Consider the following 16,454-nt stretch of genomic DNA (forward strand, 5'->3'; position numbering starts at 1 on the left):
ACGCAATCTGCTGTCCTTTTTGGGAATCAGAAAATACCGGGAGTAGCATCCCTGACCCTTTTCCTGCTCCGGAACCACCTCTATTGTACCCTTTTGAAGCAATGCTAGAACCTCTTTCTGCAGGAGAAGCAGATGGTCCTCTGAGCAGTAACCTTGGCAAGGAGGGTAAGGGGGAGGAAACTCCCGAAAGGGAAGGGCGTACCCAGTCTCTACGAGGTTCAAAACCCAAAGGTCTGTCGTAACAGATTTCCAACCCCGTAGAAAGTAGGACACCCGACCCCCCACAGGTCTTACATGATCCGGGATGGGGGATCTAGGGCTGCTTCCCTGAAGCCTCATTGGGAGCAGAGGAGGAGGAAGAAGAAGAGGGGTTGCGTCCAGAACCTCTCCGACCCCTTTGTCTCCCTCTATAGGACCTATAGAGGGGATTCGGCTGTTGCTGCTGCTGCTGTTGCTGTTGAGGCTGTCGGAAGGAGCGAAAGGATGATCTTCCGAAACCCCTAAACTTCTTAAAAACAGATCCCTTGGCAGGTGCTTGCAGACCCAAAGACTTAGCCGTTAACCTGCTGTCTTTAAATCTTTGTAGGGCAGAGTCTGCCTTTTCTCCAAATAACTTCTGCCCATCAAACGGCAAATCCACTAATGTGGCCTGAACATCCACGGAGAATCCAGATCAACGGAGCCACGCCTGCCTTCTTGTGGCTATGGATGAGCCCATTATCCTCGCCACCGAATCTGCCGTATCAAGCCCTGATTGGATCACCTGTCTGGCAGCGGCTTGAGTGTCTGCAACTACCTCCAAGAAGGACGCCTTATCACCCTCAGGCAGCTTAGGGGCTAAAGACTTAATTGAGTTCATTAAGGCATGCACGTAACGACCCAGCAAGCACGTGGCATTGGAAGACTTTAGTGCCATACTTCCTGAAGAGAAAGTCTTTTTAGCCGCTAGGTCGACCTTTTTGGACTCCCTATCTGCAGGAGACTGAGGGAAAGCCCCCGAAGCGTGCTTTGAACAGGATGCCTGCACAACTAGGCTCTCTGGAGACGGGTGTGTAGATAGAAAATACGGATCCCCAGGCGCCACCCTGTATCTTCTCGCCACCTGCCTGGAAACCGCCGGAGAAGAAAGTGGTTTTCTCCATACCTCCAAAACAGGCTCCAAGATGGCCTCATTAAAAGGCAGTAAAGGCTCTGAAGTCGACGTAGGAGAGTGCAGCACTTCCGTCAACAAGTTAGACTTATACTCTGCAGAGGGTAACTGTAAGTCTAACAGCTCTGCGGCCTTTTTAATAACCACATGGTAGGGTGCCAATTCTTGTGGTGGAGAGGATCTTGATGATGTGTGCTCCCACTCTGGGGTCGTATCCAGGCCACTAGCCTCTTGTATCCCCTCAAATTCATCAGAGGACGTGTCTACTTCACCTTCCTCTACCTCTGCTCTATACCTTCCTTCTTCCAATACTCTTTGGGCCTCCCTTCTTGATCGAATCCGGGGAGCCGGAGTCATCATCGTCGTACGCGGCGTCGGTGGAGCCAGAGGTATCGGAGTCGGCGGCACCATAGACTGAGTCGGCGGCACGGGACGCGGCGCCGAGGGAGTTGGCAACGGCGTCGAGGAAGGCTCCGACGCAGGACGATCCAGCCGAAGTCGTGACGGATCCCCAGACGGCGCCGGAAACTGCCGCGAAGGCGCCATCGCCAGAAAGGGCATAAAGGGGGCCTGAGCATAATGCTGCGGCACCCCTAGCGTATACGCCATGGGACCCACGGGACCTGTTGGTGCTCCGGATGGGAAGGCCGCCCTATTAAAGATGCCATACATGGCATTCAAGAATTGTGTAGAATCAGTACCTGGAGCCGGGAACTAAGTATAAGGCACTGAACCTGTATCCCTCTGCGGAGTACCTGGCAGCGGCGCCGCAGTGTCCTCCACTGGAGCCGTAGAATCTTCAGGCACCGGAGTAGGCTCTTCCCCTTGATCCTCATCAGAAACAGGTGACTCTACTGGAACCGGAGACGAAGCCGGTGACGGCGCCGGTGACTGCGCCGGGGACTGCGCCGGTGGTCGCGCTGGAGCCCGCTTCGGAGAAGGAGATCCTCCCGGAGACTTAGAAGGAGAAGGTGACAAGTCCTTACTTCGACGTCGTCGGGGCGAAGTCAACCTCGACTTCCGGCTCTTCGAAGACCGGCGTCGTGAAGAATGTTTCCTTTTTTTGTGATGTTTCTTCGACGACCTCGAAGTCGACGACTCCGGCCTCGACTTCTCCTTCTTTCTCCCTCTCTTCTCCTTACCGATCTTCGCCATAAACAGCTTAGCCTTCCTTTCTTTCAATGCCTTCGGATTCATCCTCCTACAGCATACACAATCTTCAACATCGTGGTCCGACGAAAGACACCACAAGCAGTCCTCATGTGGATCCGTCATCGACATCTGACCGCCACATTCCCTACAGGGCTTAAAGCCCGACTTTCTCGTCGAAGACATTACAGATTTTACAACAGTTACACCTTACAACTACAAAGTAGCAGGAGAGTACTGGAAAAACCGTTGCGCGTCGACGGCGCGGAAAAAAGGGAACTAACGTCATCACGCCGACGTGGGCCTTTCGTGGCTCCGGTGACGTCATACGGAGTCACGAGCGGAGCCGATGCATTATGACGTCGCCCACGTCGACGTGGAGTGCTGGGGAAAAAAAAGTTCAGTGGAATGCTGGCGCAGGGGATATTCACAAGGTGAAGAATCCACTGGCAGATGTATCCATCAGAAGCAGGTATACTTAAATGAATGCAAGGGCATAAATTTAGAATAATAATAATGATTTGTGGATAAAACAATGGCCATGTGATCTAAGTAGCAGATCCTCTATTTGAACATGTTAGCACATTTCTGGAATGGGTTTTAGAGATCAGCTCTTATCCCGCATTCTGCAGCTACTGTATTACAGATTTAGATATTTCTTCTTTAGGAAAATCAGTATCGTGAAATTTGAGTTTTTTTTTACTGAGGTAACACAGATGTTCGTATTCTGTGTTACATAAGATTGGCAACATCTCAACCATGAGAGAAAGAAACAATGTCTGGTTTTGTATTATTGTGGGAAGCAGAACAAAGGGTAAATGGAATTAGGTGGGAAAAGGTGAACACCTGGGTCCAAGCTGGCAAAGAAGAGGGGTAGAATAGCGGTTAAAGGTTTTATTATTAAAAGATATATTAGTGGTGTTAGATACAGTGTGCTCATCGTAACTTGAAAAGCTTGGATGCATTTATGAAAATATCACTATATCAGGAAGGACTATTGTTGTTTGACCAGAGATAAAAAATTGGATGAGAAAAGTAAATTGGTAATGATTAGATGAAGAGTATGTGTGGAAGCTCCAATTGGTCTTATACTGGGTGTCGGTAATACTTCATTGGTGGGAAGATAATTGATGTTATAGCCTGAATATGGCGGCAGAGTCATTATGTATCAAGTCCTGGTGACAATGAAAAGAGTGTTAACATTGTAAGATCGTGGAGCTCAATCATTAAGAATTAGGAAGGCCCATAGTGAGCAGGGGTGGGGCTGAGTGCATGTCAATTAGATGGAGTAAGAAAGGGTGCAAGTGCTGTCTAATGCAATTCGTTGGAACACAATGAGACAGTCACTATAATGTCCTTTTCTACCTACGCAAGAAGAATTGCTGATCGGCTGATGAGGCAAGAAGTCAGGGTGTGTAGCTCTTAGGCTATAGACATAGAGAAAATGATTTAGGAGGCAATCCAACTCAACTAGATGCATCACGTGGTCATGTCAGGAGGTGGTAGAGAGAAAGCAAGTTCTACCTATGACCCTTTAGTTACAGTGGAGGTGGATGAATTTGTAGCTAAAGTTACAGATGTTTCTCATATTTTTAAGATGATTTTTGGATTAAAAATAAATCCTATTTGTATTTTTAGTCTACTGCTTGTAGCTTGTCTCTTCCATTTGCATGTAATGAGAAGGTAGAGGGCCATGGTACATTAGATTCAGATCAGCGATTGGCAACATGTTCTCGCTCTTTCCACATATCAAATGACGAACAAACAGATTAATTTCTTACTTAGTGCCATTTGGTAAACAGTTCTTTTCTTCTCCGTTGCCAGGGCTGGCTCAAAATCTACAAAGATATTTTTAGTAAGAAGGTTAGCTTGGGACACAGATCTTAAGACACTATGATAAGTGGACTAATGAGAATCAACTGCCAAGGAGTGTGAAACTATGACGTTTAAATATTGCTACAATTTCCAATTTGGCATCCAAATAAGAATGCCACTGCAATGCTTATTCGTGGTCATATTTCATCACAGTGATCTAAACGGAAATGTTAATTACCTGTAATCTTTGTTCTTCTTTGACAGAATCTTCTTAAAAGCTGCAAGTACTGAATTGTCCGACTTACAGGATTCTATATATATGAAACTGAATGAGAATGAGTGAGTGCATGAGAGTGTTAGTGATAGAGTGATGAAAGTAAGGAAGTGACTGAGAGGGATTGCAGAGTGGCCTTTGTACACAGGGCCTTGCTTCTCTTGGTCAGCTAACCCCTGCTGCCCAAAACCTTTGGTGAGGTCATAAATTATGTCATCAATGTTCTCACATGTGATATCTTCATTGATGTCATGTGCAATGTAATTCGCAAAGCAGGAGGGTGGCATAAGTTACATGAGTTGATGACAGAATCCACATCAAGACGTGTCATGGTCAATGAAGGATGTATTTAGCTATTTGTGAGTTTTATATAGAAAGACAGTGCAAACTTCCTTACTTTCAATAAATATAAGGTGACATTATCAGTGAAAATGGATAAGGAAACAAACATGGTAGAGCAATTTACTGATCTAAGTGAACTCTGGAAATACTTTTGGCAAGAAATCATAAGACAGGCATAATATCAGTCCACCAGGAAGAGGAGAAAGGTATCAGAAGACGAGCACCAGTGTTCCTTATTTTACAAGTAGAGGTGATGTTAAGCTGAGCAAGTGAAAAACGCGGAGGCAAGGTTAGCTTGGAAACAATTGCATTTAGTGAGCATAAAGTACAGCCATTATAGCCACAACATTCCAGAAATACGAGGTTTAATTCCAAGTAGAACCTCATTTAACAAACAAACCTCAACATTTATTAAATGAGCAGAAAGTAGATGGTTTGCATGGTTATTGAATAACCTATGCTTTCAGAAGGCAAACTGCCAAGCTTAAGTGGTACAGGGCCTGGGAACAAGTGGCTAACGAAGGGGAGAGTGGCCAAATAGAAAAAAGATGTCAGACAAAATGCCAATCACCCGAGTAGGAGAAACCCAAGAACCTCAATTTCTAAGACAGAGCTACTAGAATCACCTAAGACCCCTCCCTCCGGATAGTAGACCCTTTAGCTAAGTGAATGATAAGTCAACCATCCCTCCTGCAACTAAATCCCTTCTACTGTAGAAGAATGTGGGAAGTTGGAAGCTTAGATGGCTTGCAAAAGTTCCACCTGAGGATCTCCGAACTGTTGATAAATGCCTTGAAATAGATTCACACAGAGTTTTCTGTCGATGATAAGAGGATTCTGCTAAGAGTATCTGCTGCCACATTCTCCTCCCCTAGCATGTAACTGTGAATGCACATAAGTGAGATTCTGCCCAATTACATATCTTGTGAGCACTACATCCAGGGAATGCAACTGAATTCCCCCTGCATCTCCCCAGTGGCAGTTCTCATAAAATTAAGCAACTTGATTGTCTGTTCATACAAGAACAACCTGAACCTCCAAAAGGGCATTAAAGTGTAGACGAGACCTCAGCATGGCTAACTGTTTTTTACATTTCGAGCACTGCACTACTTATGTGCAAGTTCATAGACCTTGGCAAGACATCCAGTCCCGGACTGCTTCCTAATCATTCAAATTGCGGCAAAATCAATGGGGCAAGAGGGGTTAGAATCATTCCCGCAAAGAGATTCTCTAATGGAAGCCACAGCTGTAAAAACTTGATGACTAGCCCGCAGACAGGAATTAACAGTTCAGAGATTCAGGCATCATGGATGCCAGTGGAATAGAATGTGACAAACCAGAGCCTTCATGTGATAGCGAGCCCACAGTGCCACACTGATGCAAACATGGCCTCCTGCAGGTGTACCAATTGACGCGCTGTAGCTGCATGTCAGCCCAGAAGGAACTGTATGAGAACCTTTAACTTCGACGTTTGAGGAGGAGGAAGAAAATCCTTGCCAGCAGATGTGTCAAGTAGATCCCCATACCAATGCTAGACATTTGCGTGGTCTGAGGTGGGATTGTTTTAGATTGAGCAGCCACCTGTTATACTGACAAAAGAACTAACATAAATGGTGTTTTGAACAGTCTTTTCTTAAGAGGGACATGGACTAACCAGTCATCCAGGTAGGGATGAATGATGATTCCTGCCTTGTGACATGGATCCATCAAAAGGCCAAGCACCTTTATAAACACTTGAGTTGCAGATAACAGGTCAAAAGAAAGTACATGAAACTAGACATGTTTGCTTTGTACAGTAAAATGCTGGGCGTGTTGGTGAACATCTTTGATGTGAACATGAAAGTAGGATCCTATAAATCCATGGATGCCATGAACTCTCCAGAAGACACAGTTGCAATGATGGACTAAATAGAGCTGATCCTTAATGGGACAGTGCCTACAACTACATTTACTTTGATGATATCTATAATGGGGAAACTCTCTGAACTTTTTAAGGACCAAAAATAGGATGGAGTACACTCCCAGTCCCTACTCCTCGCTGCAGAACATGGATGACAGCTCCCTTCAGTAGAATGTCCTGAAAACCTTTGCTCAAGTTGGCCTGCCTGCATAGGATTCTTCAGCTCGGGGATGGTCTGAAATAGAGGAGGTGGACGTTTTTGGAGAAAAGAAAACAATCAGTTGATAGGCATTTCTTTATGATAGTCATCACCCAATGATTCAATGCCTTCAGAGTCCATGTACTAATGGAAAACATAATGACTGAGTTAGAGTAGGAGGAATAGGCAATATGTATGTATAATCAGTATAGGAGAGTTTCTTTAAAAGGAGAAGTGCATCATGTGAGATCAGAAGAAGCATCACATCACAATTGCTAGGATTCCCCTTCCTAACATTGAGTCCTAAGACGAGTTGCAACATTGAGGCATGTTCCACTTCCTTATTCGTTCACAAAAACACCTACTTTTGAGAGGATCCCTAGACAACCATGAAAGGAAGCACTTTAGAGACGTCCTCTAACTTCCTTAAAATGACATCACATACACGAATCAGTGCTTGGCTTACTGATCCGTCTTTCGACTGGTGACCACGCCCCCTATTCTCAGCTCGTCGCTTTTGAATCCCTGAACTACGGATTTACTCCAGCCCAGTTCAGTCCCGTTCCTGCTTTGTGTTGTTTTTGGACATTCATCCTGAGACTCACTCCCTTTCGAGTATCTGTCCCGTCTGCTCCGCTAGAGCATGGCCACGCTGCAGTTGTCTACTACCACGGCTTCCGACATTCCTTTGATACCCCCCGGGAGCGTTTGCTTCATTGCCAGCCGTTTCCCGACCGTAGCCGGCCAGTGTGGTGCACCCTCTTCGCAGGTAAGCGTTTGTTGCTGCTCCGCTCTCGTTTTTCCTTCGGAGCCGGTCAGCGCAGCCTGGGAGGTGGGAAAGTCTCCGCTGCTCCGTTCCCGTCTGGAAAGTTTAGTGCAGCGCAGGTGTTCATGGTTGCTCCGCTCTTCCAACATTAGAAAAGAGCCGGTCAGCGCGACACCACCATTATCAGTACGGACAAGTTCTTGGCTGCTCCGCTCTTTCTTGGCCATTTGTAGAGCTGGCCAGCAGGAATTGTCTTTAGTTGTTTTTATCTAAGCGTGTGCATAAGAATCCAGCTTACCTAGCTCACTTTTAGCGAACAATAACTCAAGAGGAGGTTATTCTGTCTTTCTCTGAGAATTGTCTTCTGAAAGTCTGGGGGACCAGGTCTTCGCTCCTGTGGAAGTTTTGACTGGGTGTCCCTCGGGACTTGCGTGACAGAAAGCCAAGCCCACTAAATATTTCCACCTGAGCGAAGATGAATCCAGAAGGGGCTGGGGCCCCTTTAAATCCCTCTCTAGTTAATGCCTTGCAGAGCCCATCTATAGACAACCTAGCCGTAGCATTGGTAGACCTACAATCAGAGGTGGGAAGATTAAGGACTGAGAACCAGAGGTTACAGGCCGAAGTAATGCAACTAAAAACACAAGCCCCCACAGAAATTAGAGACCCTGGTGCATTTCCCAAAAGTGGAAGAAACTACATACAGCCGGCTCATTTCTCTGTCCCCTCCACAAGTGCTAGTTCCCCTACCAGAGGAGATGGTTCCGTCTCTCTGGTTCATCTGACTGTACATACACCTAATCCAGTACCCTTAGCTATGCCAGAGAGATTTAACGGAGACAGCTCCAAATACAGCATTTTTATGAATCAGTGCCAACTACAGTTTCTCTGTAAAGCCTCAGCGTTCCCTGATGATGCAGCTAAGGTAGCCTTTGTCATATCCTATTTAGTGGGCAATGCAGCAGACTGGGCTGTTCCTTTAGTAGAGAACAACGATCCCTTGTTATATGATTATTCTTTATTTCAAGACAAGATGAAAAGTCTTTTTTCTAAACACACTTTTATGCAAGCAAGTGACAATGCCCTCCTCAACCTTAAACAAGGAAACAAAGATCTGCTTTCATACATTACCAATTTTAATACATTAGTCGCGGAAACGCACTGGCCTGAGGAAAAAAGAACTTCCTTATTCTATCGTGGGTTAGGTGATGAATTGAAGGATCTACTCTCCCAGATAGTCAATCCACCAGAGGATTGCGCCGCGTTTATTGATCTAACAGTGAAATTGGATCACCAACTTCATGAAAGGAAAGGCGAGAAGTCGTGTATAAATCCTCCCAGATACCTTATGGTAAAAACAGAGAGGAAAGACATACCAGAACCCATGCAGATCGGTGGAGTACGGAATCCTCTCTCCTCGGAAAAGAAGGATAAAAGACGAAAAACACAACCTCTGCCTCTATTGTGGATAGGGTGGACACTATGCCCGGGAATGTCCAATCCGTCATCGTACCCCTTCAAAGACTCTTGCAAGTAGCCAATTGCCTACTACTGAAGAGGGAAACTAGAAAGCTTGGAGAAGGTAGAGACCGATTCTTCAAGTGTGGGGTTTTTTAAGGTCTCCCCCTCCAAAAAGAGCACACCCTTGATACCTAAACATTTTACTATGTCTGTCACCCTGGTCCTATCACCACAATGCCGTAAAAATATGTATATTTTGTTAGACTCGGGAGCCACAGGCAATTTCTTGGATATTCACCTAGCTAAAACCGTTGGTATTCCTTTTCTGCGCAAACCCCAACCAGAACCTGTAAGAGCGGTAGATGGGTCCGAATTATCATCTGGGCTGATCACTTACCAAACGCCTCAGATGGACATGATTTGTAGTAATGGCCACTCCGAATCTATCATCTTTGATCTCATAGACGCCCCTAACTTTGGAGCAATACTAGGGGTTCCTTGGTTGCAGAAACACAACCCGCAAATAGATTGGATCTCCCATACCGTGACGCTAAAATCCCATTATTGTATGCTGAACTGCTACCAAGAAGCAAGAGACTGGGATACTTCTCTATGTTGTGCCACAAGTGTGGAGTCTCTAGTACCGAGTCTTCCTGCTATCTATGAAGAGTACAGCTCCGTTATTGATGAAGCCAAAGCCACCATTCTACCCCCTCACAGGTCTTATGACTGCCGCATTGATTTGATTCCGGGAGCAGAATTACCCGTCAGTCGCATTTATTCGTTGACGGCCCCTGAAACAGAATACTTACAAGAGTACATCAAAGATATGTTAAAAAAGGGGTTCATTAGACATTCCACATCCCCGGGTTCTTCTCCTCTTTTTTTTATCCCGAAGCGAGAAGGGGGTTTACGGGCATGTTCGGATTATCGCGCTCTTAACAAAGTAACCATCAAAAACAAATACCCTCCCTCGCTTATACCTGTCCTCTTAGACCAGGTAAGAGGAGCCAAAGTATTCACTAAAATAGATCTGCGAGGGGCCTACCATCTTATTCGTATTAAACAAGGAGATGAATGGAAGACAGCTTTTCGTACCAAATTCTGACTATGCGAGTATTGTGTAATGCCGTCTGGCCTTTGCAATGCTCCTGCGGCTTTTCAGTTCTTTGTTAACGATATACTGCGGGAGTATCTAGACATTTTAGTGATTGTATATATCGATGACATCTTGATATACTCACAAAATGAGCAGGAGCATGTGATACATGTGAAGAAGATCCTTCAGAAACTCACAGAGAATCAGTTATTCGCCAAACTCGATAAAAGTATGTTCCATACCACTCGTGTGGAATTCCTTGGATTCGTGATCTCTCCTGAAAGGGTGCATATGGACCCAAAGAAGGTAGAAGCCTTACTTAAGTGGCCTAGCCCTAGTTCAGTAAATGACGTACAGTCTGTTATTGGTTTTGCCAACTTTTATCGGCGATTCATACATCACTTTTCTGAATTAGTGAAACCAATAACACGACTTGTGCGGAAAGGAACATCCTTCAACTGGACAAAAGAAGCAGAACTCGCCTTCTGTCTCCTGAAACAAAGATTCACCAAGGCTCCCATTATTAAACATGCAGACAACACACAGCCGTATTACATGGAAGCAGACGCTTCACAAGTGGCAGTGGGGGGAGTTCTCTCACAACGCAACAAGACTTCAGGATGTTTACACCCCGTTGCCTTTTTCTCCAGAACTCTCTTACCCGCAGAACAAAATTATACCATCGGGGAAAGAGAATTGTTGGCCATTAAACTAGCCTTCCAAGCATGGAGACACTACCAATTAGGGTCCCCCCATGTGATTACCATTTATTCTGACCATAGGACCCTCCAATTTTTTAGAACAGCCAGAGCACTTACCCCTCGACAAATGCGGTGGGTAGCATTTTTTAGTGAGTACGATTTCGTGATCACCTATCGTCCTGGTTCGCAGCAGGGTAAGGCAGATGATCTTTTGAGACTAGGTCATGAGAAGACCCTTATACAAAACGAGACCTTCCCCATCATTCCCAATGACAAGATCATAGGGGCGGAATATCAAAAGAACACTAGTTCCCAAGATTTTCTGGAGAGACTGAAAGAATTATATCTAGAAATCCCACCAGAAGACTGGAATAAAGATCCGCTGAACCACATCCAAGAAGGGCTTTATTATCATGACAATAAACTGTACTTGCCCACATCTGAAGTGCAGCAACAATTGCTACAATGGTGTCACAAAAGCGCTCTGGCTGGGCATCCAGGTAGTGTTAAAACGCTCAAAGCATGTCAGCGATGGTTTTGGTGGCAAGAAATGTCCAAAGATGTTACCACTTTTGTAAATTCCTGTTCTACCTGTGCACGACAAAAAGCTTCTCATTGTGCGCCCACCGGCCTATTGAAACCACTTACAATACCCCCGTCACCCTGGCATTCCATCAGTATGGATTTTATCACTGATTTACCTCAAAGCCAAGGGTATAATACTATCCTGGTGGTAGTAGATATGTTAACTAAAATGGCACATTTTATTCCCTTGAAGAAATTACCCACTTCCAAAGAATTAGTGCAGGTGTTTATAGCTAACATCCTTCGATTGCATGGATTACCCTCTGTGATAGTCTCAGATAGAGGGGCCCAGTTCGTATCAAAATATTGGCAAGGCATGTGTACGGCTCTGGGTATAGACCACCGGTTATCCACTGCCTATCATCCCCAAAACGGATGGACAAACAGAACGCATGAACCATACCTTAGAGCAATACTTAAGATGCCTACTTTCCACAATCACAAGCAGTTGGGTTAGTGCTCTCCCTTTGGCAGAATACGCCTATAACAACACCATACATGCCTCAACAGGAGTTTCTCCATTCTATTTTACATTAGCCCATCACCCCAAATTCCTACCTATGTCCTTCCCCAAGGAACTGGATAGTATACCTGCACTTAAAGAACACCATAAAATCTTGTCATCTGTGTGGGAAAAAGCCATAACTGAATTACAAAAAAACAAAGAAAATATTAAAAAACAGGCAAATAAACACAGATGTCCAGAACCCGCCTATCAAAAAGGGGATAAAGTCTGGTTATCAACCAAAAATCTCCGATTAGCAGGACCCAGAAAACTACAACCTCGATACATAGGCACCTTTGTAATTGATAAAGTGATCACCCCGGTTATACTTAAACTGCAGTTACCCGATGACATGCAGGTACATCCCGTCTTTCATTGTTCCTTACTTAAGAGGTATATTCCTCCTCTGAGCCCTGAAAACCCCCACCCCCCCACAATAGTTAAAGGGGAAGAATAATTCGAAGTGAGCAAGATTTTAGACTCCCGTAAACGCAAGGGGAGACTCCAGTACCTTGTATATTGGGCGGGTTATTCACCAGAGGACAGATCTTGGGAACCTGTGGAAAACATTCATGCCTCTGTCCTGATCTGTAGATTTCATGCCCTCCATCCATCTAAACCTCGCCCGGGAGGGTGTCTTTGGGTGAGAGAACTGTTAGGATTCCCCTTCCTAACACTGAGTCCTGAGACGAGTTGCAACATTGAGGCATGTTCCACTTCCTTATTCGTTCACAAAAACACCTACTTTTGAGAGGATCCCTAGACAACCATGAAAGGAAGCACTTTAGAGACGTCCTCTAACTTCCTTAAAATGACGTCACATACACGAATCAGTGCTTGGCTTACTGATCTGTCTTTCGACAGGTGACCACGCCCCCTATTCTCAGCTCGTCGCTTTTGAATCCCTGAACTACGGATTTACTCCAGCCCAGTTTAGTCCCGTTCCTGCTTCGTGTTGTTTTTGGACATTTATCCTGAGACTCACTCCCTTTCGAGTATCTGTCCCGTCTGCTCCGCTAGAGCCTGGCCACGCTGCAGTTGTCTACTACCGCGGCTTCCGACATTCTTTTGATACCCCCCGGGAGCGTTTGCTTCATTGCCTACTGTTTCCCGACCAAAGCCGGCCAGTGTGGTGCACCCTTTTCGCAGGTAAGCATTTGTTGCTGCTCCGCTCTCATTTTTCCTTCGGAGCCGGTCAGCGCAGCGCGTTGCCTGGGAGGTGGGGAAGTCTCCGCTGCTCCGCTCCCGTCTGGAAAGTTTAGCGCAGGTGTTCGTGGTTGCTCCGCTCTTCCAACATTAGAAAAGAGCCGGTCAGCGCGACACCACCATTATCAGTACGGACAAGATCTTGGCTGCTCCGCTCTTTCTTGGCCATTTGTAGAGCCGGCCAGCAGGAATTGTCTTTAGTTGTTTTTATCTAAGCGTGTGCATATGAATCTAGCTTACCTCGCTATAGAGCATGCCAAAACGCCACGCTATTGAACAACCCTGAGGTCCTAAGTCCTTTCCCATTCCCCTCTAGAGTCCTTCGCCCTTACTCTAATCCAGGTGTGCATGATTGTGAATGTGGAAGAGCCCCTCTTTGCCTAAATTTTGGAGACTATCACATCAACTCCCCAATGCTGCCTCGTGAAACCTAAAGACTCAGTTGGCAATCTAGACTGCCTTCTTAGGAAGAATCTTGCTTTGTGCCCCACTGAGACACGCCATCAGTAAGTGGATTATATGGGGAGAGTGGACATGCATTAATGTTTTATGTCTTTCCAGTGGACCATCTGAAATCTCACCTGTATTCTTTTTCAGCAATTGCACAATCAACTACCACCATTGCCTGCTACAAACCTTAGGGGAAGAGTGGTGGTCACTCATGGGTTATTCCCCTCACTTTTAGCTTACAATAACTCAAGAGGAGGTTATTCTGTCTTTCTCTGAGAATTGTCTTCTGAAAGTCTCGGGGACCAGGTCTTCGCTCCTGTGGAAGTTCTGACTGGGTGTCCCTCGGGACTTGCGTGACAACAATCACACCATTGCCCGATGAAGAATCTGCATCAAGACACTACAGGACGTTAAGGAGCATGGGAAGGTGAATGTCAGGCAGCTGGAGGAGTCAGTAGATCTTCACTCGCCTGGTTGACCAACTTCTTCAATAGCAGACTAAGGGGAATTGACACCAAAATGGGAGTTTTAAAAGAAGGTACTTTTGAGTTGGTTCTTGGCTCCATGTCCTAAGCCAGAAATTTCTTGAAGCAGCAGGTGAAGAAACAGCTCAGGAGAAACAGAGGAGTGGCCTTGAGAGCATCCAAGGCAATGCCAATTACAAGCTGTAACTGTTTTTCAATTATATCTGACAGAGAACTACAGTCGACTTGAACCCACTAGCAGGGGGATTAGATGGTGTAGTGTCCTCATAGGCCATGATGGATAAGCCTAAAAGGTATGGGAGATGGCAGTCCACTTTGAGGGCATTTGCCAAATATTGGACAAAGTCTACTAAAATATATATCTTTGACCAATATCTTGGGTGCAGAAGCTTTTTCAGGACCCTTCCACTCCTGCACAATCTACTGTTGAACACCCTGATGCAGTGGTAGCCCCTGCGACTCTTCAAGATGGTAGCGTGGAATAAACATTTTCTGGAAAGTCATCACATGAAGTGGAAACAAGAGAACCATCAGCAAAACCCATGTTCAAATGTAGGTGGAACACCACCTCTTCCAGGATCTTCTCATAATATAGCATGCCTTTACCTCAATGTAAGGGATTTCATAAAGAAATTTTATACAAATTCCACCTATTACCTTCGTGTCTTCTTCAGTATAATGCCCTACTTGCATTAGGTATGCCCAGGCTTGGGTCCTGTACTCACTGTGCCACAGAGTTCAACTGCACCCTACTTGACATGGCCCAAATAGGCCGTAACTGGTCTTGTGTTTGTGTTTAGAAAGGATCTGGTTTGGCTGCTTGGGCTGGACTGTTCCTACCATAGTAGGACCAAGGCAAATTTGCATATAGTTAAAGTAAAGCAATCTGTGCACTCCTGGTTCAACTGTATGCAATCAGCAATGGAAAAAACTTGGGTGCCGGTGGGGTGTCACACACTGATCACAGGTGACCTCAAATATCCATTAATGCAATGTATCATATTTAGTATAGTTCTCCACCCCCACAAACTTCAGATGGTTCCTTATAGGTTCTACCTACTCGTTATCAATCCTTCAGAAATAAAGACTTGTTGAACAAATGATATTCAAAATGCTTGTCTCAATTTTATTCACTCAATCTCATTCATTTCAATGATCTTTTTCTTTCAATAATTTTCAGTTTTGCGATCCTGTACCACGTGTAAACTAAACATAAAATGATCCTAGGTGGAAAAAATACTCAATGCATTTCGGACCCTAGGTCCTTCATCAGGAGTAGCCACAGTGGAGCAGGTAAGAGCAGTGGGGTAGGGGATTTTGACAGACAACAACAAGGGAAAATTAAATATTTTTTTAATTTTCCCTTATGGTCGTCTTTCGAAGGCCCCAATCAACCACCCACCTCCACCTAGCCTGGCCCTCCGCTCTTACCTGCACGAGCAGAGGCTGATCAGGACGTTATTTGTGTTACAAAACAAAAGAAAATAATGCAGTTAAATACATTCATGCTTTCAAGTTTTGCATGTAAATGAGCTCATGATTGAGCATATGTAAATTATACTTACCCATGTGTTAAAATATTCTATGTTGATCTTGCTGAATACATTTTTAAAAATATGTTTAAGGCAAATAGTGTTTTGGGTGATTTGTAAAAATGACCTGGCCATACAGACCTATATTCAGGTATGAATCGCTTTAAATGTCCTCAAATTATGTCTACTTCATAACCTAAAAAGTATTGTGAAGTTATGCTCACCAATAAACTTTTATTCCGGACTCTCACCAGTCACTTGAATCGAACTCCCATTCTTGGAAAGGAACTTTCAGTCCGTTTCTTCCATATAATTCAAAGTAGCCGGCAGTACATATATACATATACATATATTTATATATATATATATATATATATATATATATATATATATATATATATATATATATATATATATATATATTTATATATATTATCTACTGGCGGTCGCCAGTAGATAGTTATACTTAGGACCGAGTTCCCATAGGAAATCTGAAAGTTCTATTTGGAATAACTTTGGCGCCGGTTGACGAATCCTCGCGAAATTTTCAAAACTAATGGGGCGCTCTGCTCAGCTCCTACCCTGAAAGTCTCGGGGTGATTCGTCAAGCGGGGGCTGAGAAAAAAGGGGGTCCCAAAACGCGTTTTCCCCATGCATTTTCCCATAGGACCTTTAGTCGAAGGTACAGCCCGAACGGCTGAACAAAATTACTTGAAATTTGTCAATGAGGTAGTCCTCAGGTCAGGGATGTGCCTTTTGCATATATGGTGTCAATCTGTTCAGTAGTTCCTGAGAAAATTGCAGTTAAAAGTACATAAATATCTATATGCGCGCA

At 44.8% G+C, this 16,454-nt stretch overlaps 1 protein-coding gene across 1 annotated transcript in view; it reads right to left on the minus strand.

Moving 5' to 3' along the window:
- Positions 1-16,454, minus strand: part of SHANK1 (SH3 and multiple ankyrin repeat domains 1) — a 1,748,119-nt gene that overhangs the window by 229,404 nt on the left and 1,502,261 nt on the right. The window contains exon 20 of the mRNA XM_085616131.1: positions 4,081-4,137. Within this exon, the coding sequence (XP_085472257.1) occupies positions 4,081-4,137 (57 nt within the window). The remainder of the gene's footprint in view (positions 1-4,080; positions 4,138-16,454) is intronic.

This window comes from Triturus cristatus, chromosome 7 (genome assembly GCF_964204655.1).
Source record: "Triturus cristatus chromosome 7, aTriCri1.1, whole genome shotgun sequence".
Lineage (NCBI taxonomy): Eukaryota > Metazoa > Chordata > Amphibia > Caudata > Salamandridae > Triturus > Triturus cristatus.